The 27,008-nt window shown below is 47.2% G+C and overlaps 1 protein-coding gene across 2 annotated transcripts in view; it reads right to left on the bottom strand.

The window, feature by feature from the left end:
* The window catches only part of GRIK5 (glutamate ionotropic receptor kainate type subunit 5), a 61,783-nt gene that overhangs the window by 34,607 nt on the left and 168 nt on the right, over positions 1-27,008 (bottom strand). Inside the window, exons 1-3 of one of the 2 annotated variants that reach the window (XM_063140778.1) lie at positions 6,562-6,640; positions 6,179-6,314; positions 3,281-3,445 (exon numbers count right to left, since the gene is read on the bottom strand). In XM_063140778.1, coding sequence (XP_062996848.1) covers positions 3,281-3,445; positions 6,179-6,263 — 250 coding nt within the window. In that variant the 5' untranslated portion in view covers positions 6,264-6,314; positions 6,562-6,640. Of the gene's footprint in view, positions 1-3,280; positions 3,446-6,178; positions 6,315-6,561; positions 6,641-27,008 lie in introns of those variants that run through there. The other variant, XM_063140777.1, reaches the window with a different exon arrangement.

Genomic DNA, 27,008 nt, shown 5'->3' with positions numbered 1-27,008 from the left:
CAGAGGTCCGGAGCGGCGGTGTCGCCTGCCGGCCTGCACGGCCAGGAGTCGATCCAAAACGCGCGCAAGCGTTACCCTGGCGAGGCGGGCGGGGCCTACCAGAGGCCCAGAGCAGCAGCGGCGCACATGGGGGCTCAGTCGAGCCGCCGTCTTCCGGCCGCAGCCAACACGTCGCACGCAGAGGCGCTCGTGGGCCCAGTCGGGCCGCGCACCTTTGCGGCCCGCATTGCGTGACCTGCCCGAGCCGTGTGGGCATACTCGCTGGGCCCGACCCAGCAGAGCGTCTTTCCACTGTGGCAGGCAGGGCCCGCCCGGCACTTGGGGCCTCTTGGGGGGGGCGTGCTCAGGCAAGGTGAGCCGCGCGTCTTACGGGCGCAGCCCACGAGGCGCACCCGGATCCGCGTGGGGGTGCTAGGCTCAATCAGGCCGCACACCTTCCCAGCCTGCAGCACGTGACCCACGATTCTAAGACGCACCCCGTTTTTAACGATGTTTATATGGGGAAAAGGTGCGTCTTAGAATCGAAGAAATACAGTAATGGCCTACCTTACAGGGTTATTGTAAAGATTGCTGAGAAACACTACGGAAATGCCAGCATATTGCAACCACGGCAAGGCGCATTCTAGTACGTTAAAGACTAAGGGTGACATTAAACGTTATGTTAAACCACACTCCCCTAACATGGCACCTTCTGGCTGTGTTGGACTACAAATCACATCATCCTCAGACAGGGGAAGGCTTGTGGTAGAGCCCTTGCTTTGCATGCAGAAGATCCCATGTTCAATCCCTGGCATCGACAGGTAGAGCTGGGAAAGAATCCTGCCTGAAGCCCAACAGAGTCATGGCTGCCAGTCAGTGTCAACAATACTGGGCTAGATGGACCCAAGGCCTGACTCAGTACAATTATTATTATTATTATTTATTTATATAGCACCATCAGTGTATATGGTGCTGTACAGAGTAAAACAATAAAATAGCAAGACCCTGCCGCATAGGCTTACATTCTAATAGAATCATAATTAAACAATAAGAAGGGGAAGAGAATGCACCAAACAGGCACAGGGTAGAGTAAAACTAGCAGTATAAAAGTCAGATCAAAATCAAGTTTTAAAAGCTTTAGAAAAAAGAAAAGTTTTTAGCTGAGCTTTAAAAGCTGTGATTGAACTTGTAGTTCTCAAATGATCTGGAAGAGCGTTCCAGGCGTAAGGGGCAGCGGAAGGAAATGGACGAAGCCGAGCAAGGGAAGTAGAGACCCTTGGGCAGGTAAGAAACATGGCATCAGAGGAGCGAAGAGCACGAGCGGGGCAACAGTGTGAGATGAGAGAGGAAAGATAGGAAGGAGCTAGACAGTGAAAAGCTTTGTAGGTCAACAGGAGAAGTTTACATTGGATTCTGAAGTGAATTGGAAGCCAATGAAGGCCGCTTCCTGGGTTCCACAGGTTATCGCGGCTGGGGATGACACAAGAATTGCAGTCCCACACATCTAGAAGACACCAGGTTGGGGGAGGCTGTGTTCAACGTACAATTTGGTGCTACATGCTCTTTTAGCAGCAACTGGTATACAGATCAGGACAGTGTCATGCAGGAAGGGGAACAACTTTTCCCACCCCACCCCATTCCACACATACCGCTGCTTTTTACCCCAAAGCTGCTCTTGGCACAACGGCAGCTTCCCTCCCAAGTCAAAACACAGCTTTATGGGAAATCAGTGGAGTATGGCAGTTCCGATGTCAGTGGGGCAGTGAATCCACTCCGGGACTCGGTCAGAACTCTAAAGGAGCGATCCGAACCCCTTACATAAGAACGTAAGAAGAGCCCTGTTGGATCAGACCAAGAGTCCATCTAGTCCAGCATTCTGTTGGCACAGTGGCCATTAGCTGTTGACCAGGAACCCACAAGGAGGACATCAGTGCAACAGCACCCTCCTGCCCATGTTCCCCAGCAACTGGTGTACTCAGGCTTACTGCCTCTGATGCTGGAGAAAGTAAATAGTTATCATGACTAGTTGCCATTGTTAGCCTTCTCCTCCTGGAATTTCAATAACCCCCTTTTAAAGCCATCCAAATTGGTAGCCATTGTTACGTCTTGCAAATTCCATAGTTTAGCTATGCGATGTGTGAAGAAGTTCTTCCTTTTACCTGTCCTGAATCTCCCACCCTTTAATTTCATGGGAAGACCTAAGGTTTTAATGTTATAAGAGAGGGAGAAAAATGTCTCCCCATCCACATTCCCAACGCTACGCATAATTTTGTACACTTCTATCATGTCTCCTTTTACCCTATTTCATTCCAAGCTAAACTGTCTCAGCTGTTGTAACCTTCCCTCATAGAGGATTTGCTCCAGCCTCTTGAACTTTTCTGCCGTTTTTCCAATTTTACAATACCTTTTCTTAAGCATAGCTCCTTTAGAGTTCTGCCTGGTTCTGCCTGAAACCCAGAGCAGATTCACTGCCCCACTGACATTGCAGCCACCAGCCTCCACTGGTGGGAAGGATTTTCTCGGGAGCCACAACACCGGGGGACAGACTTTAACCCCCTTCCCCTCTTTAAAGTTTTGGGACCACAATACCTGAAGGAACGCCTCTCCCGACATAAATATACCCGGTGACTACGTTCAACATCTAAGGTCCTCCTCCAGGTGCCTACTCCGAGAGAGGCTCGGAGTGCGGCAATGAGGGACAGGGCCTTTTCGGTGGTGGCCCCCAGACTATGGAATAATCTCCCTGACAAGGCTCGCCTGGCGCCAACGCTGCTATCTTTCCGGTGCCAGGTTAAGACCTTCCTCTTTGCCCAGGCATATGGCAGCACATCTTAATCACCCACATGTTTAGTTTTTTAACGGTTTTTAACGCTTTATGTGTGTATGTTCTGTGTTTTAAAATTTTAAATTTTGTATATCTCAATTTTAGAATTTCTGTAAACCGCCCAGAGAGCTCTGGCTATGGGGGGCGGTATATAAGTGTAATAAATAAATAAATAAATAAATAGCAACCACATATCCTAAATAATATGTCTAATGTAGCACAGCATTTGGCCCTAACAAAATTTATTATGTAACCAGAGCCCACTTTGCTTGATGCATGAAGTCATCAAAATACTGGGCATTATTATTCTAACTGGCATGGGAGGAATCAGCAGGGTGATCACTCCATGGCACGCAAAGCTGCATCTGCTCATCCTCCCTTGAACCGCGCAGATCGTTTCACCCTCCCCCTTTTGCGCAGGGAGACACATCCCCTCCCCCGCACGAAACACACACACACACACACGCAGCAACGTACTGGTGTCGGTGGTCTCGTACTGGCTGTCCCGTTGCAGTTCAAAGATCTCCACTTCCACACGGGCTTTGGCGGGCACCTCGATGATGCTGTTGATGTGTTCACGGGCCAAGGCTAACGCCAATCGCTCCCCACGGCCACAAACCGTCTGGTCATCCAAAATAGCAGCTGGCCACAGGGGCAGGGAAGTGGGGAGGAAAAGAAAGACGTCAGCCACAACTCATCCCAACCATGGCAGAAAACCTCGGTAGGCAAATACCGTGAGAACATCAGAAGAGCCCTGCTGGATCAGACCGAGGATCCATCTAGTCCAGCACTCGATTCACACAGTGGCCAACAAGCTGTCGACCAGGGACCCACAAGCAGGATATGGGTGTGACGGCACCCTCCTGCCCATGTTCCCCAGCAGCTGGTGTATATAGGCTTACCACCATTACCTGAAGGGGGAGATTCTTCCCGGACATTTCTGGACTCCCACGCCGGCTTTCTCACTCTAGTGCCCCTAAATGTTAGGTATGCCTGATCTTAACCTCATTTTTGTAACCCTTTCATTCCCTTTATATATGCCCCCGGTGATCCTCGCCATGCTCACCTTGCAGTTGCCTGCCTAGTTGTCACATAACGCCTGCCCAAGGCCCATTGTGTCACCTGCCACCTGAAAGAGCAACGCTTCTTTCGACTTGGCCCAATTCTTTCTAGGGAGCACACGGAGCCAGGAGACGCTCCTTATTCCAAAACAGCCCTGTCCCCTGGAATCAAGCTCACTAGCTGCATAGCGAGGCAATGACAGCAGGTTGCATGTTTTGCCAGAACTCCAGTAACGACGGAGGAGAGGTCTATCAACGGCGATTAGTCGTGACAGCTAAACGGAAGCTCCGTCTATGCAGGCAGCCGCTTCTAAACACTAGACAAAAGAAGGAAGGCGCGGCGCTGTCAAGCCTTCCTTGAAAGCACCCAGGGGCAACTGCTACCACCGTTGACGATGGCACCTCCAATATGGCCACCGCATGCGCCCGGGCCTGGCTCACATTTCCTGCAGCAGAGGCAAGCAGCGGGCAAAGCTCTGCGTGATTTGCAATAGATTAGCAAGGCTCTCTAACTCCCGATGGTTGAATGATAGCCCTTTTTAGGTCTAAATTGGAGTGTTTGAATCCCTGGCCTATATTAATTCACCAGGCAATTTGAATTATGCAGGCCACCCTGGCGTGTATGGCTCATGGGGTGCAGTAAAGTTATTGGTTCTGCCCCCCCTACAACCCCTACACAAAGCCACCACTGTGAGTCTGGCTCCATTTGATGGACCACAGGATTCTATTAAAAAAAATAAAGCCAATTCTGCAAGCTGGAAGACTCTTATCCCTGGCCCAGGGCACTCACTTTGGGCAGTACAATCCGCTTCCCCCTACCACACCGCTGCAGATAATAATCATCATCATCATCATCATCATCATCATCATCATCATCATCATCATTTTATTTATTACCCACCTCTCCCTCTGGATTGAGGCAGGGAACAACATCAAATATAAAAATACTATAAAATATATTTTAATGCAAATGTAAAGGTGCCATTGAAACAGTTTCTGAATAGTCACCCATGGAGAAAGGAGGCAGTGGCCCTAGGAGAATGGTGGGCCATGTTTATTGTTCACATTACTCACTGATCATTGATTCAAATTCATCGATGAGTGAATTTATTCTGTTTATATCCTGCCTTCCCTCCAGGAGCTCAAGGGGACATACATCACACTTCCCACACGGTCTCGTACACATGCCCTGACCAGGCCTGCTTAGCTTTAGCCTGGACCTCCAGACCACCCTGTCTGCTCCCTAGAGCAACTGCACAGTCTTTGCCTGGGCATCCCAGCGCTGCCACCACCAGTGAACATTTGCCCACTGACCAGGAAAATAAAAACAGCTGTAACTATGGCAGCTTGGCTTTTAACAGCAGCTGGATTTGCCAAAATCGGCTGGTGATGCTCTTCACAGCAGGAAGCAGCCTTCCCCAAGCTGGGGCCAACCCGCAAAGACATGTCGGACTGTCTCCCATCTTCCCCAGCCAGGGGCTGATGGGAGCTGTAGTCCAACACACCTGGAGGGCACCAGGATGGAGAAGGCTGACAGAGAGTTAAACATGATGACGTTGTTTAAAATACAAGGCACTGCTGGTTGTTTAAAATACAAACTGCTGCTACCGCCAGGCATGTCCTGACCCCATCCTGCCAGGGAATAAGGTGCAGTGAGCAACCTGCGAGGGGTCTGCAGAGGAGAATCATCTGCTGCATCTTCCTTTGGGCAGCAAGTCTGGCTTATAACAGTCCTGGCGCTCCTTCCTTCTCCGACCTCCGTGCCTTTCTCCAACAGCAGAGGCAGGCATCCTCCCAGATCCCTACAGCCTTCCGGGAGGGGACAGAGCATTTAATCATCTCCTCCCGGCTGCGGAAGATTGAAAGGTACAGTAGCAGGGAGAAGCAGGGAGGCAGCGAGGTGAGCCCAGGCTCTTCCACATGGGTGGGCCCTGCCTTCACCCGCTCCAATCTGGGCACAAGAGTTCTCACCCCCGAGGGTGCAGTTCCTTTTCCATGACAGCCCTCCTGAGCGGGCTTCTGTGCATTCCCCAAAAAAAGCCCTTCCATTCCCTGCGCTCTGCAGCTCTCTCCATGCTCCGTCCGTGTCCTGATTTATTCCCCCTGCAGCCGCCTGGATGCTCGGATAACGGATGGAGCTGCCGAGCAGACCAGACACAGCCCCCGTCCCCGAGCCATTCATCATGTCCAGGACCCGGCTGCCCCCCGAATTCCCGGCTCCCTGCCCCCACCGGCTCTGCCGCCTCGGTTTCAACCACCTTCAGCAGCAGCTTCCGTGAAGTTTGGGCTCCGCTACGGGGAGTTTCCCTCTTACCCATGCGCAGAGACGACAGCACCGCTAGGCTCTTGTGGGCAAAGCCAAGCATCAGCAGCATCAGCAGCGCGGGCAAAGCCGGCATCTTCTACCCCTCCTCATGGAGAAAGTTCGGCCGTGGCCTCCGCACTGCCACCTGCAAGCAGGATGGAAAAATACCCCTGTGAGACTGGAACAGGACTGAAAGCCAAGCCAGGATTCGGAACACATTCTCCCCCTGCAAAAATGGGGAGCCCCGTTTTCTACTGTTTCGGGAGAGAGGAAGGGAAGAGAAATTTCGGTGAAATTTTCAGGGGTCAGATGAAAATTTACTTAATTTAATGAGGTGGCCGAGGGCTTTTTCTTCCCCCCTCCTTGCTTTTAAAACTTTTGTTTTAACTCACAGATTCCCACCAACTGCACTTCCCAGAATGCCATGGGAGGAATGCGCTCTGATGTAGTTTCACTCCCACTGCATGCCAGGAAGTGCAGGCCAGCAGGTAACCTCAGGAGACAGACAGAGAGAGTTGTGCCACTGTGAGAAAAATGAGTCCTTCTTAATTAAAAAAGCAAGAAAAAATGGAAAACCTTCAGCCGCCATGTAAAGTTGAGTAAATGGCAAAGACCAGCACCATTATTCAGATTTTCTTTTTCCTCCTAAGATATTTCATGTGGGATGCGGGGAGGTTCCATTTTGACCCTACCCACCTAATAGATGATTGAAAAAGAAATATTCAGCCCAATTTTAGACTATCATGTTGGGTTCAGCACAGTGCCCCCTACTGGACAGAACTATAAACCACCACCCCCTTGCAGTATCATGCCAGCCTTCAAAGGTAAAAACGGAGGCCCAATGCTCCATGAGGCTCTGGCATTTCCCCCCTATAGGATATTCAGCAGGTGAGATTGCCAGGACCTTGATCAAAGACTATGCCTACAATGGGGATGGAATGGGGAGAAGCCTGCGATCCACCAGGTGCTGTTGGACTTCAACTGCCATCATACTTGGCCATTGTCCATGATGCCTGGAGCTTCTGGGAGTTGAAGTCCCACATCTGGCAAGCCCTTAAATGCACTGAAGCCACCAGTGCTGCAGCTTTTGCCCGGTTCCTCTTGCCCCCTCCAGCACTGTCTTCCAGTACCAGCAAGACTTCTTTGGCTCCAGAAGATGGGAACTTAAGAATATAAGAAGAGCCCTGCTGGATCAGACCAAGGTCCATCTAGCCCAGCACTCTGTTCACACAGTGACCAGCCAGCCATCGGCCAGGGACCAACAAGCAGGACATGGTGCAACAGTACCCTTCCACCCATGTCCCCCAGCAACTGGTGAACACAGGCTTACTGCCTCTGATACTGGAAGTAGCACATAGCCATCAGGACTAGTAGCCATTGATAGTCTTTGCCTCCGGGAATTTATCCAACCCCCTTTTAAAACCGTCCAAATTGGCGGCCATCACTACATCTTGTATTAGTGAATTCCATAGCTTGACTATGTGCTGAATCTGTTATCTGTCCTGAATCTCCCACCAAGCAGCTTCATGGGATGATTCCAGGTTCTAGTATTATGGGAGAGGGAGAAAAATGTCTCCCTCTCCACATTCTCCACACCAGGCATAATGTTGTACACCTCTATCATGTCTCCCCTTAGCCTCCTTTTTTCCAAGCTAAACTATCCCAGCTGTTGTAACGTCCCCTCGTTGGTGAGATGCTCCAGCCCTTTTGGAAGAGGAAGATGGGCGAAAGGACCAGTGGAGGACAGGAGCAGCTGCACCTCAATGTCTTCTTGATGCCTTTCAAAGGGTAAAGAGAGAAGACCTTCCAACAGTGTCAACATGCAGCCAAGTCAAGCAGTTGACTTGGGGCCCAGGGATGTTTTTGAAGGGTCCACTGAGCTACAGGTGCCACAGAATCTCTAATCAGCCAGCCCAGCTGCTCTTGTGGAGATCAAGGAGGAGAGAGGATTAAACGTTGCAGAAGTCAACAGCCGTGCAGCGTCTTGCCCACCTCCGCCCTTCACAAAAGCCTGACACCAGACTGGGATTGTATATTCCATACAAGGAGGAACTCCAGGTTCTATCACCACCACCCTTCCCAGTAGTTCACTGCTTACATCTCCTCCCCTCATTTAATTTATTTCTTAAATGTTCTCCACACTCTTTTTCCAAGGAGCTCATAGAGACATGCATGGTCCTCCCCTACCCCCCCCCTTTTTATCCTCACAACAACCCTAAGAGGTAGGCTAGAATGAACTTCAGGTCAGGGATTTGAACCCAGGTCTCCATAGTTCCATCCTACCAGTCCAACTGCCTAACACCAGATCATGCTGGCATTTCATCAGCGCATAACCATCTGCTGCCATCAGCTTACACACACACACACACACACACACACACACACTCCACACACCAAAGAGCGCCCCCTAGTGAACCCTTTTGCTGGCTCCTTCCTACACTTTGCAGGATCTGCCTCCCCACCACTGCTGCTTAGCTCCACCTATGGATCTTTTTGCCATACTACACCCACACTGCAGCCTTCTCACAACCCTTTAACCATGCATGCATCGCCCTCCACATCTGGCACCGGACGGAAAGTGAGACCCTGCCAAGTTGCTCTCTGCAGCACAGCACCCCCTTGTGGCCGCTCAGCCCAACACTCCTCCAGCTCCAGGCATCCTTCCAACAGCTGGTGCGGCAGTGGGACCCAACGTCCTCCTCCCCCTTTGCACTTGACGCCCGTCCTGCTTTGAGCTGAGCCAGCAACATTCACCCGTCCTCGAGCCGCGTTCACCTTGAGCATTAATATTTATTTTCCCCTCAGCTACAACCAGGGAAGCACAACGCATACCAGGATCTACCGAAAGAGGGGAGAAGTGTCCGATACGGACACCTTGCGGCCTTTTTGTCTGAGGACGGAGTGGGGAAGGCGGTTAGGAGGGTCAAGGCTCGCAAGGAGCTGCCACACTTCCAAACCACACTAAAATGTCTTTCATTACATCATTCCAAATAAATGCTATCAATTAATTTTCAGATTATATCCATTCATAAATAAAAACATTAACGAAGGCCAATAAACCTAATATCTATTCATAAATTAAAAATATTAACAAAAATGGTCTATAAACATAATCATTGCAGTCAAATAGCCCCTAATAGTAAATAAGGTTGTATTGAATCCTGAATTTGCTCGTTCCAACATAAAATAAAAAGAGACTCCATCTTTCTATAAAATATTTATTTGCTAACTGTCCTTCACATTTTGAGGGGGGAATTATTCTTGTAGATAAGAAATGACAGCTCTGCTCAGGGGCTTCCCGGAGGCATCTGGCTGACTGAAAAAGGATCTTCTTCTGTTCTTGTGTGAGATGCCAGGGCTCAAGCGGTCTAGGGGCTAAGAGACACAGCATCTCACCAGGGCCCAAGTTCAACTTCTCCCATCACTGCAGTACCATGGCAGGAAAAGCAGCATTTTGTGAAATTCTCCCATCTGTGCTGCCCTTAAAGCAACCTTCCCTAACCTGGTGCCCTCCAAATGGGATGGACTGCAAATCCTAACCTACCCAGCCAGTACGGCCATCGGGATCTTCCCCAGGTTGGCGAAAGCTGCCTTAAAAATACAGAAGCCTCTGCAATAAACTGGCCAGTAACAAAGATGGACTTTGATATTTTCACTATGTATCCTTATTTCAAAATAAACATGACGTGGGAATTCCAGGATTGGAACCCCAAACGTCTTTGTCATTTACAAAAAGCTGTGGGGGGCAGGGTGAGGTGAATGGGAAGGGGTTTAAATTCTTTATCCCTAAGCCTTAACAGAAATTGGTCCCAATCCAGATCGCTTGCTCTCATCCTCCCACTGGCTGCTTTTTGCAAAAGAAAAGGACATCCAGACTTCCTTTTCCTGTGAGACAAAAAGTCAAAATGACTTCCATGCCTCCTTCTCCCTCCTCAGGACTAGAGATGTCTTTTGCTTTGATTTGAATGGCAAACAGAAATGGAGGATGAGGCCACAAAATGGCAGTCTTCTGGAATCTCAAAGCTAGCGCTTCACGTTGCTTCGTGGAACAGCCAACCTTTGACTGGCAAGCTCTAACTCAAATGATCACCTCAAACTTGCGATAGATAAGATAGTACCTTTACACTGCTAGATAAGAGAGTGCCTTCTCCTTCTTTCCTTTTTTAAACACAAATTAATTTTAGCAAAAGCTTTTGAGCTGAGTCCCAGAAACAACCTTTGGCTCCAGCGGCTTTCAACCTCAGGTCTTTTTTAATTTCCTACATTCGCTGGACGGAGAGAAGAGTGCCTCAGAGCAAAGCCCGTAGTTGGGCTGGCGTCAAGGACTGGCATTGCTGGGCACCCTGGCATGAGACCCACTGTTGACCCCAGGCCGAAACCACGTTTCCTGCTACCCCTCCTTTCTCTGGCTGCTTCTTCGTGCCCTGAGTGAGCAGGCAATGAGAAGAGTGACAAGAAGAAGCAACAACCTCCACTCTCCCTTTGAGCATTTGCACAGATTGGGCTGCTCAAAACAAAACAAACACCTCTCTAGTCCTCAGGAGGGAGAAGGAAAATAAGGAGGGGGACAGTGGCAAGGGGATGGGACCACTCAGAGAGGAGGACGCCACTAACAACATCTTGGCCAAGACACCCCCTTCCGCCCCAAATCTGCAGCCAGATCTGACCTGTAGCCAAATGTTTTGTGGTGAGGGAGGGCCTAAAGCCATTGCAGGATCATTTCGGAACAGACAGAACATACATTTAGGTAGCCAGATTAGTTTAAAGTTATGTAATTTTATTACTCTTTACTGAGCCATCGGGCAAAATCCTGTCTAAATACTTGCCCTTCCATGACTACAATCAAAAGGTGTTGAGAGATTTAGGGCGCAATCCTATGCATGTTTTGACAGGGGGAAAAGTCATACAACTCCCAGCATTCCCCAGGCAGTCTGGCTGGCTGGAGCATGGTGGGAGTTGTAGGCCTTTTTTTCTATCTAAACATACATAGGATTGCACCCTTGGAAGGAAGGAAGGAAGGAAGGAAGGAAGGAAGGAAGGAAGGAAGGAAGGAAGGAAAGGGTTCACCTTTAAAAGGAGTATAGAAATAATTTTAGATAGATAGATAGATAGATAGATAGATAGATAGATAGACGAACATTCAGTGAAGAGGTTCTGGAATGTCCCTAAAGGAGGCTGAACCCCATAGACTTCAGCCCTGCCCTGAGCATGTGCAGAGCGCCTTCTTTTCGTCACCAGGAAGTCACAGCCAATCCCCACATATTTACAGTGAGAAGGCCTGGCTCCCAGCAGCAAACACCTAAAGGGCCTGACAGGAAAGGCCGCCTTAGCGCTACCAGGCGCCAGCAGCAGGGGCATTCCCTCATGCCAAGGCACCCTGCTAGGCCCTGCTGTGGGGAAACTCGCAGCACACCTACTGGTTTAGATTAATGAGGGAAACAGCTCTGGTATACCATGTGGTAACTGTTGCCAGGCAACAGGAAGCTGCTAAGAAGGATGCCGCCGTTGCTAGGCGAAGCCATCTGCAACTCTGCTGCCCTTCTAAAACTTGTTGCCCCTTTCCTCTTCCGAACAGACGCGGTTTCCTCCAAGGACGGAAAAAGGGCTCCACCACAAGTTGGCACATGAAAGTAGTTTTACTACAACACACACTCAAACGCTCCTTTCTAAGCCTGTCACCCCACACACTCTTGCTGTCTAAGGGACGTTAGGGAGGAATGGTGAGCAGACAGGGATGCTTTGTGGAATAAACATATATGGGTTTTTTTCTCATTTGCCGTACATGCTCTCTAGTGGTGTAAGTAGAAGATACGTACTATATCTTACTGATACAGTTGGAGTCCTAATCCTTTTGCCCGAACAAAGCCCATTTGGTATCTACAATCTGCTCTACGGCCAACGCCAGGACACCCTCTTTAAAGTAATACGCTAGAGAAAACAGACACAAACAATAAAAGGAGTTCTGTGGCACCTTAAAAGGCTAAGAGCGTTTCTACATGAGGCATTTATTGTGTGCTCATCATTGCCTATTTATTGTGGTTAAGGGGTTCTTTAGACGATGTCATGACCCTCCAGTTTCACTTCTGTATCTTAACCAGCACTTTTTTTTAGAGCAGGGAAAATACAGCCTTTAGGAAGCAATCCTACTATCCCAGAACAAGCATCCCAGGTACTATAGGATTGTTCGAAGCTTCCTTTCTGAGGTTGGAGGGAGCACTTCAACCTCAGAAGGGAAAGTCAGAGATCTGACCCCTTGCAGACAGCCGCACTAGCTGCCTTCTGAGATCGGAAAATCAACCTCAGAGAGAAAGGAAAGGGGGTGTTCCAGTTGGTGGGGAGGGGAAGAGACTGGAGAAGCCAGGATATGAGTTATCCTGAGCCTCTTCCAGCCTCCTTCCCTCCCCCTCCAAAGTGCCCTCACTAGACAGGCTAAAAAGCCAGTCTAGCAAAATCTGCAGAGTGGGAGAATGGGGAGGCAAAAATCACTTCTGCTGCACCTCCTGCCCTGCATTGGATTATCGGACACCTCCGAGTTCAGAGGCTTCCAATTCCCAAGGGTGTAATCGATAGCATTGTGCCCTTAATTGTGAAAGCAAAAGAAAGTGTGTCTTCCTCTTGTGCATTTGTGCTAGTCTGCTATACTATAGTGCCACCTAGAGGTGATGTAGCAGAAAAGCAAGAAAGGAAACACTCCTCATGCAGTGCTCGGATCTCAGTTCTGCGACAAAACCAAAAGTAGATACAATCTTGTGTAAAAAAGCTGTAAGATTTATTCTGGCATATGTCACAATAATTCTGTTAGCCATTTAAGGTACCACACGACTCCCTTTTGTGTTTGTTGTAGCAAACCAAGATGGATACCCCTCAGAATAAACAAATGGGGACCTGAGCACGCACAATGAGCACAATCTTTCCCTCTCTACTGAGCAACTGCTAGCCACTTTCCACAAACCCAGAATGAAGTTTCTTAGGTAGGGCCATGAATTGCCTTCTTTCTCTTACTACAGTCTATGAATCCTGACCAAAGTTTACAGCTTATAGCTCATGATAGTATTCCTGTACTGCCACTAAATCTCCGTACCAGACTGGATGCACTCACTTTTACCTCAACTTCTAAAGTTATGGGAACCCCATCCTCTGTATATTGCCTCTGGCCAACCTCTGCCAGCAGACTTGAATTCTTGGACTGTGTTCTGAAGTACTGCTTAACAGAATATTTAATGCCAAATTCTTCCTCATTGACTTGCATGAGTGTCATTCATATTCACAGCACATTTGGGGGAAAAGATTTGCATCGAAGTTCAAACTGCAACCGACACGTTTCTTCTCCTCCCCTACCTCCCAACACACACACACACATCAAACACAGAGAGAGATTCTAAAACTGCCTTAACTAAGGGCATGTAAGCAGGACTATATAGAAGATTTATGGGGCAAATACGAAGCATCTTACATCTTATCCCTACAAATTCTGAAACTTCAGTCAAACCTTCCTCAGTCCTACTTTGAGCAAATACAGTTTCTTCGCCTCAGGTCTAGTCATCAGGACCAGAGAGCTTTGGCTATTGGGCAGTATAGAAATGCATTAAATAAATAAAGTGTTGCCAATTTTTGTTTTCTAGGACAGAATCGTAGGTTTTTATGGTAGAGCCCTGCTCTAAAACTGACCTTGCTGGATCAGAACAAATTGCCCCCAAACTGTGTTCCCAGGAACACTGGAGGTTCCTCAAAAGCTCTTTGGGGATTCCTCGAGGAAAAGATCAGTAACAGCGGGCAAATTTCCATGAAAGCCAGCTCATCCACATTACTGATCTTCCTGAAATGCCACTGTGGCAGGGAAGTATATTCCAGGGCACACTTTCAGTTTTTTGTGAGGTAAAACCAGTAAGAGGCAAAACAACTAAGAGGCTTGCCCAGTGTCACATGGGAACAGAATGCACCCAGAATCCTTTACAATGTAAAAGGAATCCACGGCAGACATGCAGCTGCTTCTAGATAGGGAAAACAAGGTGGAAAAAGTTCCTTGAGGGCAAGAATTTTGAAAACTAACAAAAGTGCACTATGGTATTTCCAATGTCATCCTACCACCCACCCCAAAGATGGTATTCACACTGGAATAGAACAGCATGTAGTGCAGCCAGCCACCTACCCAAGATTCATAGTATCCAAAACCTGCCAAGTTATTTTGGTATGTGATGCAAAAGTTCCCATGAGCACCTTCACCCATCCCTGGCAGCAGAAATACGATAAATAATTTGCTGCCCTTTTATGACACCCAAAATCTGCTGCCTGAGGCAACTGCTTCATTCTGTGTAATGGTAGGGCCAGCCCAATGGTATCAGTGTCCCCTACATCAATGCAGGGCTCAATTCAGCAACTAGAATCTGCATGGTGCTGACAGAACTACCCCAAGCTCACATTGCTACCTTGTGTCTCCCTCAGATGCTACTAAGCAGCAACCTGGCCCAGTGCCACCTTGTGGGGTCCAGAGATACCTGTCCTAAGGGCCCCTGGCAGCTAAGTCTGGGGAGATGCCATTTTAATTTCCCACAATGCCCCTGGTGTAGTATTGCTTAGGAGAATTGGGTGAAATTAAAATGGCAGTTACAAGCTACCTGAGACTACCAGGTAAACCCAAGGGGACTCACCACAGGGCACTTTGCCAGTCCTGCTGATAACAATCAAATACTGCCTCAGGCCCCAGCCACATGAAAGGGAAAACTAATTTCAGCAGCTATAATTCAAGAAATATCTTGCTGCTGTAAAAGCACAGGATTCCTGCATTGAGCAGGGGGTTGGACTCGATGGCCTTATAGGCCCCTTCCAACTCTACTATTCTATGGTTCTAGAGGAGAAGGGTCTAGGACTGCCAACTATCCAAAAAAACCAGCAGCCTAGCTTGCTCCTGTGCCTTTAACAGAAGCATGATCTGCAGTCATCCGTAGATGAAGATCCACGTTATCACCTGCTAATGCCTGCATATCGAGCTGCCGTTAGAAGGCACAGCTATAGCGGTTGGTTGACAAATTGGCAACCTGCGTCAGTCAACTTTGATAAGAGGCAGAATCAGGTCTGCTCTTGTAGGAGTAATCATATCACAGCATTTTAGTTCTTCCTCAGTTTCACCAGGGCCTGGCGGGGTAGGCTCAATTGTTTGTTTTCTTGACCTCCACAGATTTCCTTGAGAAGCAAATTGAGAATTCAGCCTTAAAGGCCTTTAAATTGTAGCACTTCATCCTTTAAAAAAACACCCAACTACAATTTAAAGTGCTGTTTTAAAAAAGACCTTCTATGAAGGCTCCCCAGGTGAGATTCAAGCTGAGGCCGCAGCAAGAAGGATGAGGCCTAGGTTTACCGGGTTGAATGCAGGACACAGGGCTCCCGTGACTTTAATAGAAGGAAAAGGAAGTGTGCATGTAAAGTTGTCAGCTTCTCTTCTGGGAGGGATCTTTTGCCTTCAGAAGTTGTGTGACAAACAAACAAATCAACAGGTAAACCTTTTACTGGCAGGGAAATGCAGTGAGAAGGAAAGCTGTGTGCTTCATATTCGCCAGTTATACAAGTATTAAATGCACAAGAATTGCTGCAGGGGCAAAGGGACCTCAGCAACTCCATTGCACACGAGGAATAAGACTTGTACACAAATGCTGTTGAATAGGAACCCACAAGCAACAGCACTCATGTACCCCAGCAACTAGTGTATGTAGGCTCCAGGGATTTATCCAACCCCCTTCTAAAGCCATCCAAATTAGTGGCCATCACTACATCTTGTGGTAGCGAATTCCATCCTTTATGTGCTGTTTAAAGAAAGACTTTGTTTTATCTGTCCTGAATCTCCCATCAATCAGCTTCATGGGATGACCCCATTGCATTCTAGTATTATGAGAGAGGGAGAAAAAATGTCTCCCTATCCACTTTCTCCACACCATGCATAATTTTGTACACCTCTATCATGTCTCCCCTTACTCACCCATTTTCTAGGCTAAACAAGCCCAGATATTGTAACCTTTCTTCATAGGGGAGTTGTTCCAGCCCCTTGATCATTTATGAGCCTTTCTACACAAGACTTTTGTCATGCACTCATGATTCCTCACTCGTGGTACTTTGTCGGTCTTTTTCACAACATCATCATATTCCAGGGCCTCTCCTGTGCTTTACAACCATTATTGCAGCCTTTTCTTTTTCTAACAAGGAAAGTCTGGCATTTTTTTCAATGGCATTATAGAAGCCTCATATATTTGCACAATTATTATAGCACCACCTAGTAGTTGTGTAATGGAACATTCAGAAAGGCAGAGAAAGAAAACCCCTGCCCCCCCAAAAAAGTGTAAAGGAGCCAATCTTAATGCCACTAAGAACCCGGAAGCAGAAGCCTCAGTAAAACAATAGGTTAAATGCCTCATGTTAAAAAGCCCTTAGTTGCCCTTTTCTGCTCTTTTTCCCACTCTACAATATCCTTTTTTAGGTGCAATGACCAGAGCTGTACACAGTACAGTAAGTGTGGTTGCATCATAGATTTGTATAAGAGCAGTATGATCTGGGCAGTTTTATTTTCACTTCCTTCCCGATTATGCTCAACATGGAATTTGCCTTTTTCACAGCTGCTGCACAGTGGGTTGACATTTTCATTGATCTGTCCACCACAACCCCAAGATCTCTTTCTTGGTCAGTCACTGCTTGCCCAGGCCATGCTCTACCACCTGTTTGCATAAACTAGACCTCAGAAAGGTCGAGGCAGTAAGAGCAAAAAAGATTATAATTTATGTGTGTATAGGATTAACCACCCTCAGTTCAGAAAGGAGATATAGAAGATGGTAGATAAAACAAAAAACAAAGCACGGAGCTGAACTTTAATGTGAGTAGGTGGGAATGAATTAGGATTCTCTGACATGTTTGTTTTCTATTTATAATGCACTGTTTAAATTCTCTATTTGTTGTTCACCAGCCTTTCCCTCCTCTCCGCCCTTCCACTCCAAACGAAACGTTCTGTATCTATCTATATAACGCATTTTCAGCTCAAGTGTTCCAGGGCAGTTCACAACAAGAAAACAAAACAGTACAATAAATCCCCAAGTTATCAATAAATAGCAGGATAAAACAACATGGAACAGATATTAAAACACAGCAGATAAAGGACTTACACAGCAGCCTAAAAGGTTAAAGAAAAGCCTGGGAGAATAAAAAGGTCTTTGCCTGGCACTGAAATCATATCAACATAGGTGCCAGGAAAGCCTCCCTGAGGATAACATTTCAAAGACCGGGTGCCACAAGCAAAAAGCTTCTCTCCACAATACATTTGACTGTGAGCCCTTCAGAGACAGGAATATGCTTCTGTCCTTTGGCAGAATAATAGTTTCCAAATGTTTTGCTTTCATGAAACATTTTCCCTATTGGTTTGTCTGCTGAGGAACCTATGACTGCTGCAGAGAATTCTGGGACACAACAGCCATTTTCAGATTATTGTATCTTGGTTTACTAAGCTATGAAGGAGCCTTCTGACTGCTTCATTCCTTCCTTTGCGCAAGCCAGGAAACAAACCAGGAAGTCTTCAGTTCACTGTAGTTTTTGTTTAATGTCCTGGCTTGTTCAAAAGCTATTAATCTTAGTTTCCTGGTTCGGACATAACCATAGTTAATGGCTTTTGAACAAGCCAGGCTATTAAGACAACTTCAAACCATAGCTTAATATGCAAGTTTGTTCAGAAACCATTAACCTTAGTTTCCCACTTTGGACATAATGGAAAATTATAGTTAATTGACGACTTCCTGGCTAGTTTATCACGTGTCCACAAGGCCCATTTATACCTCGACTTTTAAAGCCAAGATACGATCATCCAAACGCAGCCATTCTAATGGCACTCTTAGTTCATGCAAAGTATCAGCCAAACCTGTGGGGATTTGGCATTGGCCGATAACAAATGAGTGCATGTCCCACCTAGAGTTCACCTAACACTCTCCTGAGGGCAGCAATGCAAAAACATGGCACTAAAGGCACTACTAGGAGGAGGGCTTTCTCCGCTGTGGCACCCCAGTTGTGGAACGAGCTCCCCAGAGAGGTCCGCCTGGCGCCTACACTGTACTGCTTTCGTCGCCAGCTGAAGACCTTTTTATTCACTCAGTATTTTAACACTTAATTTTAACTTAAATTTAAATTTTACTGTTTTAACTCTGTATGTGTGTGTGGGGGGGTGCGGCACATACCACAGTAAACTGAGGAGAATTAATATTATTTAGTGCATTTTTATCCAGCCAGCCAGCCAAGGAGCTCTGGGGAGCATTCATGTTGTTCCCACCGCATGTTTATCCTTACAACAGCCCTGTGAGGCAGGCTAGTGTGAAAAAGAGTGTTTCGCCTATAGTTACCCAGCTTCATTGCCAGGTGGGAGTTTGAACCCAGTTCACCCTGGACCTAGGCTGACAGGAGTAAACCTTTTGTGGTAGGGGGTTGATGAAAAAGAGAGAGGGGCTGGAGAAAGGCGGCATCCCATAGGAGCAAAAAAGTACTTTTAATAATAATACTTGTTTTAAAAATACTTGTTCTAAAAATGCTGTCCAATTCATCTGAAGCACATTTCTAATTTTTCAAATGATTTTAACATTGTACAATCTAACTTAGTTCTGTTGTTTTAAATCTGTTTTTTTTTAAATCTCTGCATTGCTGCGATGTTTTATTTTTATACTGTAGTTTTAAACTTTTAATTTTTATATTATATTCCAACCACACGGTCCCGCACAGGTCCTAGATCAATGGAGGCTAGTGGCTCTGATATCAGTGAGATGGTGAATCTGCTCTGGGTTTTAGTCAGAACTCTAAAGGAGCTATCTAGGGTGCACCTTGGCTAGACTGACACCTGGAGCCAATTTACTGCCCCACTGTCATCGGAGCCACCAGCCTCCACTGTCCTAGATTGTTGCTGATTCTCACAGCACTCAACCACATCAGCAAGTAGTAGCTGCAAGGGGTGGGGGGAACCCTCACCCATGTCTGTTTGCAGCTGCTTCAGCCCACAGACAAGGCAAACGTGGGTTCTGCACTTTCTCCGCTATGAGCACGAACCCCTCTTTCAGCGCTCTGCAAATGCCAAACCGGTTGTGAGAAAAAGGACCTTAAGCCTGGCTCATTTCCTCTGTCAGATGTTAGGAGGTAAGTTGTATTACAGCAGTTCTTAGTAGGAAGTCCCTGATTAGCTGCGGGCAAAGCCCTGGTAAGAGTTTAATGGGATCAAAGGCCTCCTGCGCATATAGCTGCAATCCCAGCAAGAAGAGGGCTGCGGAGATAATCAGCTTACCGAGATGCTGGTAGTGGCTGTGTCCCCTGCACAGAGTCATTGCCTAAACTGGTGGCCTTCACCCTTTCCAGACCCAACACACACCTGTAACTCCCACCCAGCAACACAGATGGTTACTTATAAATATACCATGCTGCCTTTATGTTGAATCAGACCATTGGTCTATCAAGCCAGTGCTATCTATCTATCCATCTATCTTAATCCTAGGTATTCACCTGGCATTAAGGCATACCTGGGACCACTTTGCCAATGCTGTTCTCATTTGCTCCAGCTCTTACAGAGCAGCTCAAGTCTTGCACAGAGGTTGGAACAGACTAGCAACTCGAGTCTTGCAAAACATGCTCCTCTTTAATAGCCAGTACTGTCCCAAAACACTTAAGGCAAAAAGCAAACACTTACTAAGTGGCCTAATTCTCATGAAAGCAATAAACCCCTGCCAGGGCTCTAGCCACAGGGGTGAGACCAGAAAAGCTAGTTTTGGTGGAGCAATGTCATGCAAAAGGCCATTCAGAGGAGTGAATCCATGCTACATAGGACATTTACTGTGTCTGAAAGCTGGAGCAGAAAATATTTTGAGGGAGCATCTGCTACACCTCACTACCTTTTGAAGTTATTCCTGCCACTTCAGACTGGGCTGTACCGCTTGAAACTGGATGTGGGCTCACATAGAGCATAGGAAACTGTCTTATACAGTCCAATCCTTAGTCCTTCTAGCTCAGGACTGTCACTGACCAACAGTGATTCTCTCCCCCACTGAGCGAAGGCCCTTCCAAAAGGACATGATTGCAAGTTCCTCTACATAAATCAATTCCTTCTGCATAGAAAACTAGCATGTCAAACTAGATGGCTTTAACTCCCCCAAACTTGCTGGTTTTCTTCATGCAAGAATGGAGGAATACGCAGTCACGCCAGACCCCACCTCAGTTCCAAACTTTAGACCAGCACAGGTTTACCACCTCGGTGGAAATTAAACATCTGTTGTAAACTCAAGTAGCTCACCCCCACTCTAGGGGAATAAGGGATGTAGTGCTTGATTTCTAAAAGGAGAGGTACTAAGACTGAGGGCTGGTTTGAAAATCCAGAAACGTTCTTGTCTGTACTCTGATCTCTTTGCAGTGAAAGAGTGTTCTGTACAACTCTTTTTTTAAAAAAAATACTTATGGTTCATTCAAGCAGAAATGCCTGGCATTAAAAACTGATTTGGAGGTTGAGCAAATTAAATCCTAACCCTAAAACACTACTGGTTAAATATAATTTTCTCTACAACACGTGGAGAAAAAACCTCAAAGCCGTCCATGACAACTCTCTCCTCTAGTAACTTCTCAGCATCCATCCATCCTACTACATCCAATCTCTGCCTCCAGGAAAAATAAATGTTAGGATCCAAGAAGCTACACACAAGTCTTCAAGCAAGCATTAAGCCACATCCAACTGTAGTCTGTATGTCCAAGGCAATATGACATCTGAGCCATCTCATTCTACCATCTATTTCTTGCAATCCAGGCAATAACCACTCAGGTCTATCACAATACCACTAACAGACCCTAAAACTTTGCAAGGCATAATGCAAAGCACATCATGGCACTTTGCACCGTTGAATATCACAGGAAACAAATACGTCCTTTTGTTATTTCCCTACTCGCAATCCCAGAGCTAATTGAGAATGTAGAGGATACAACTGTTATTTCACCTCTCCAGTGAAGAAATAAGATATATGTTCCAGATTTCCTTGTTCGTAGTCCGAATTTTTCTTTGATGAGTGCAATTGTTACATTTCTGAAATCTTTTCATCTTTTGAGTGGTTAAATGCTTATTATTTTGAACAATCTTATTTTTTTCTTAAAGCAAAAAAGTTTGTTTTAATAAAGGATTTTATTAATACATACAGGAACTCAGCTAATGCCCAGTTGAGCTGGAATTGTATTTGCAGGGAATTAAGGGAGCATTCACTACCTCCAGCCTGAAGTGAGAGAGCTTAGGCTATTGGGCGGTATAGAAATGTAATAAATAAATAAATAAATAAGTGGGAAATCCATTCTCCCACTCAAAAACTCATTCCGGTCTCATTGTGCTGTATGTGTAAACCAAAAAGGAGGGTCTTATTTTGTAGCACAACAAAACCAGCTCAGCCAAGAGAATCTCTGGGTGCTCCCATGCTCTTTTATGTTCAGGGATGCCACTGGGAATGCTTTCCCCAAAGTCGTCCCCAAATCCTGACATCACCACGGGGGTGAGCAATAGGAGGTAACTGACCCTCCATGAGCAGGGAACCAATGAGAAGGAATCCCCACCCAACGTACACCAATTGTCATATCATTAATTATTATTTATCATCAATGTACCTTCCAGAGTCATATAGGTCAGCCACCATAAAAAAACCCAAAAAATTGCCCCCAAGGAACTTACAACCAAGATATGTTGTTTTTGGGAGAGAAACAAAAGGAAAGAGGCAGGAGTAACAAAGGACAAATAGGAACACAGAAAGTTGTCCAATGTCAGGCTTCGCTGCTGTTTGGGATGAGGACTCAGAGCTTAAGTCAAAACCTCCAAGGCTTAAGGGAGGGATTTGCAAGAAGGAAGTGAGGCACATTACGCAGCAGGATCAGGAGAGCATTTTGGAGCATCCCTGGTAGCCCAATGCCCATATTGGTGTCTTACCTATGGGCCCTTTACTCACCCCCCAACATCCCGGGGCAAAGACACCGCTGTCCCACTATCTTCTTCTGCACAGCAAGGCACTCCCACCCCCAAACAGAATGTACACACATCCTTCTTCCAGATGATCAACAACCCCTGATGTGCAATCCCAGGCAGAAAGCAAAGACAGGAGGTCCCCCGGACCCTGATGGGGCGCTATGCACTTCTGAGAATCTGAAGTTATCTTGGTGCGAGCCTAGATCCTAGGAAGACCTCCTGGCCGTCAGGAGCAAGCCATACAACATGCCATACGTTCCAGGTCTTCATAACAGCCACACCAAGAAACATTCGCATCCCAGAAGCAAGTGCCACAAATAAGTTGACGCCCGAGACTCTACATTTCCATCCTCCAGGCTCAGACATGCTCTCATCTTCCTGGATACATCCATTCTCTTCTTCCCAGGGAACCCCTCCAGCACTCAAAATAACAGCCCCTTGGCTGGTCTGCATCAATACCAAGAGCTTGCAGAAGAAAGAAAACCCTCCAGCTTGCAACGTGTACCCCGTACAGGCACTTAGCCACTTCCCGGCCTACCTCACCATGCAGACATTAAAAGCCCACCCCACAAACCAAAGCATTACAGCTGCTCTCCCGCCTGCCCATCCCACCCTGCCTCTGCCCCACTCCCTCGAAGCCCCAGGAAGACTTCAACACCAAGGCCTCGGCGTAGCTGCGGTGGCTGTCACAGCAATTTGGTTCCTGACTCGGATCCGTTTCCGTCTCTGCCACAGAGCTTGGCGCAGCTGCCAGGGGGGCGGGGAGATGCTAACCGGGACTGGCAGGCCCAGAGTCCTACCCCTCTCCTCACCACCCGCCACCCGCGGCCCCAACAGCTGCTCAGCTCGGATGCTCTGCAGTGCCCTGCCTGAGATGGAAAGGGCCATAAGTCGGCAGACTCAGGCCACTGGGAGGTTTTTTTTTGGGGGGGGGGGATACTAGAAGGAAAAAGGATGCCAAAGACAAAATTCCCAGTAGTCCAAGAAGTCAGAGAGACATGGGAAGATGTCAAAGAAGAAAGAGATTGGAGAAGGAAAGGCAAATCGACTCTGGGGAGGTGAAACGAGGGGCTCTCATTTGGGATTGGGGGAGTTTTCATGTACAAAGCAGAAAATCCCACTCATGTTACCACTTGCTCATTGGTGATTTGCTATCGTTTAATAGCACACCCCTCCCAATTTGCCACCCGAGGTGGGCCACCTCTCCCTGTCTAGTGGTAGAGCCAGCTTTGCTTTAAGGAAAAGGAGAGGGTGTTGGAGGAAAGATTCAAGAAATGAGAGGAAGTCACGTCAAGAAGGCTATGGGAGTCAGGGGTCAGCAGAGGACAGACAATCACAGAGGAAGGCAAAGGTCACATCCGGAGAGTCTGGGAAGCAAATAAGACGGTGCATTTATTAGGGAGTTTGGGGACAGGTGTAACAAGCATTGCACAAGGAGTGGGGATAGAAGGTTGAAAGCAGGGTGGTGTTCAAAGCAAAGAACTACCCAGGTCAGTTTGGTTAGGAGCAAGGAAAAGGATTCAGGAAAAAGGAAACAGAGTCACCACTGGAAGAGGAACAAAGTTATATAGGAGTCCGGAAGAGGTTGCATGTGTAGGGTAGAAGGAAGATATGCAAGAATTGCATCTGGAGGGAAGGGTATGAGATGACAGCACCATGTACAGCACCATGTACATTGATGGCGCTATATAAATAAATAAATAAATAATAATAATAATATGACATGAGGGGATGATTCACCAGTTGGAGATTCCAAGCGTTTACACTTGGGGAGAGGGGTAGGGTGGAGATTCAGGGGAAAAGGGGCCCCAGCATGATGATCAGATGTGAAGGAGGACAAGGCTCCTGCTGAACCTTTAGCAGTTGTGCAAAAGAGGAAGCTTCAGCAGGTGCAACTTGTCCTGCAAGGCTGGTGGTGATGGTGATAGAAAAGCTACAGCAGCTGAAATGCCTTTCTACACAGCTCTTAGTTGTGCAAAAGCTGCCTCCTGTGCAGCTGGCTACCCCAGGTACATATGTGGGTTTGTAAGGATGGGAGGATCCCTAATTCGGTGGTAGAATATGCTTTGCAGGCAGAAGGTCCCAGATTCAATTCCCAGAATCTCCAGTCAAAAAAGGAAGAAGTCACACATGATAAGAAAGTCCTCAGCCTGAAACCTAGGAGAGCTCCTGCCACACTCAAAGAAGACAATGCTGGTCGAGATCAATGATCTTCAACCAGTGGGTCGTGACCCAAAAGCGGGTTGCGAGATCACTCTGGATAGGTAGCGGCAAAGCTGTTGCCACCATGTTGGGCAATTGTGAAAGTGGGTCCCATGTTGCAGGTTGGGAGTCTAAGGTGGGTCTGAGTTATGGACCAGTTGAAGGCCACTGGTCAAGATGATGGACAAGTTGGGTGATCTGGACTTGGGCAGGTTACTAGGTTTTAAAAGCAGCCCTGCGCTTTGCCTATGCAGGATTCAGAGAGGAAGATGGGACTGTAGGTCTGTTTTATGGGGGACTAAAGAAGGCAGGTTGCATATCCAGTATCTGGAGGTGGGGTGAAGGTGACGGTCACCCAAGAGGGTAAGTCATGGGCAGAAAGTCGGGACTGTGAAGATGAAGCTTGAGAAGATACATGAGGCCTTACTTGGGGGAATAACCAAGTAAGGTATCTAAGGGAGAAAGGAACCAAAGCTGCATGAGCTGAAGAAGCTGGAAAGAAAGAGGAAATGTTATGCGACTATACCTAAAGACTAACTTGAGAACCACTGATGTTTAAGACGATGGTGATGGTGATGATAATGGCCTACCTTACAGGGTCATTGTAGGGATTCTGAAGGTAATGTATGCTTCAACACTCCATAGTGGTACGCAAAGTTAAATATGATTGCTAGAAAGGTTCTAATAAGTTAAGTATCCAACCAGATGCAAAACGTGAGCATAAAAACACCCTTCCACTCAAGTTCCCCAACACCTGGTACCGAGAGGCATACTGCCTCAAACACTGGAAGTAATACATAGCCATCATAACTAGTAGCCATTAATAGCCGTATCCTCAAATTTATCCAACCCTCTTTTAAAACCTTCCAAAAGCCATCACTACACCTTATGGAAGCGAATTCCATAGTTTAACTATGCACTGTGTGAAGAAGTCCTTCCTTTTATCTGTCCTCAGTCTCCCACCATTCGATTTTACTTGATGATTCCAGGTTCTTGTATCATGCCCCTTGCTCACCCTTTTTCTAGATTAAATTGTAACCTTTCCTCATAGGGAAATCAATCCAATCCCTTGATCAAGTTGCCCCTTGATCAAGCCCCTTGATGGAGTTCCTGACCCAGAGAGGTTCTCAGAAGGGCTTACCACAGGCAGGAGAGATCATGGATGTGAAAGAGATCTTCCCCAAAATGCTTTGGAGAGTGAAAAAGCATTGCATAGGCAGAAGATTGGGTTTGTTGTAAACAGCAGTTTCTCTATAGCAAGCAAGAACAGCTCAGGGGCAACTGGGCGCAGAAGCTTTTGTAAACTGGAAGAGAGTTCTTTCTTTTCTCCTAAGACTACCATTGTGTCACTAAGGACTGACGTAAGAAGAGGAGAGCTAGTAAAGAACACACACACACACACACAAACAAACAAGCAAAATGAGGGCTGTAGAAGAACAAACAGACTGAGTGGGGGAAGAAGGGTAATAGAGAAAATAAGGCCCTAAGGCCTCTCTCATGATGCCTTAGACCTTCTGTGAACCGCCAAGAGAGCTTCAGCTATTGGTCAGTATAGAAATAAAATAAAATAAATAAATGAGGTTAACAAAAAGTGGGACTGGTGTGTGGATGTGTGTGTGGGTAGCGGGGGGAGATGCATTACTGCTCTTCAGAGAAGGAAAACATTCTAATTAGGCAAAGAACTGTGCTAAGAACATGCAAACTCATCGCCTACACATGAATTCTTCAACCATGCCCATTCTTCAATGGAGAGCCCGTGGGGGCAGCCTGCTTGGCTGGAAAGGCCTTGCATCTCTTCATATCCTTGCCCACCCCATTTTTCAAGATTCCCCTGTTTGGTTCTCATGATGCTAAAACCGAAGTTCCTATTTATTTCCACTACTATCACCCATCCCGAATGTATCCACCGGCCCCATCCCATCTGCCAGCAAGGCCAGGCAAGAGGATGGGAGAACGGAAGGCCCGGTTGTGTGCGAAGGAAGGCCCGGCAGATGGTGCCTGGGCAACAGATAGAGAGGGCCTGGGCCAACTGGGAGAGCAGAAGAGCTCCTTGGCCTAGTTCGAGGGAACGGAGAAGGCCAGGAGAGAAACGAGAGAGAGAGAGAGAGAGAGAGAGAGAGAGAGAGAGAGAGAGAGAGAGAGAGAAGGGGGAAAGGCCCTGGGGTATTTGGCTGCTGTAAATGAGTCTCCTCTAAAGCCATGGTGAACATGCAGCCCAAATGTAATAATTCATAGTTTTGTTCACTGGGGAGAAGAGAAGCGAGACAAGATTAGAAGAGGGAAAAGACATGATCTATGGGAAGTGATGGGGTGGATAGACAATTAGAGAGATGCTTCTAACTGTGTGACAACAACACCACACACACACACACACACACACACACACACAGACATACTCCCTACCCCCTCCAAAAAAGGCACATACCAACCAGTCCCACCAGCAACAATGTCGTAGCTACTAGGGCTTCAGACGCCATGCAGTTGTCTTCCACCATTCAGTCCAACCACAACATCTGAGAGGCAGCCCCCTCCCAAATCTGGCAGCCCCCTTCCGATCCCTGTCCTCCCCCTCCCCCGCAAGACCAAACCGAGCTGCACTCCCCCTCCCCCCCCACGGCCCATTTCCTCCTTACCCTCACATATACCTGTGCAGGC

Source organism: Elgaria multicarinata, chromosome 13, assembly GCF_023053635.1.
Source record: "Elgaria multicarinata webbii isolate HBS135686 ecotype San Diego chromosome 13, rElgMul1.1.pri, whole genome shotgun sequence".
Classification (NCBI taxonomy): Eukaryota; Metazoa; Chordata; class Lepidosauria; order Squamata; family Anguidae; genus Elgaria; species Elgaria multicarinata.
The sequence above is the reverse complement of the archived record's forward strand: the minus strand, read 5'-3'. Positions and strand labels throughout refer to the sequence as shown.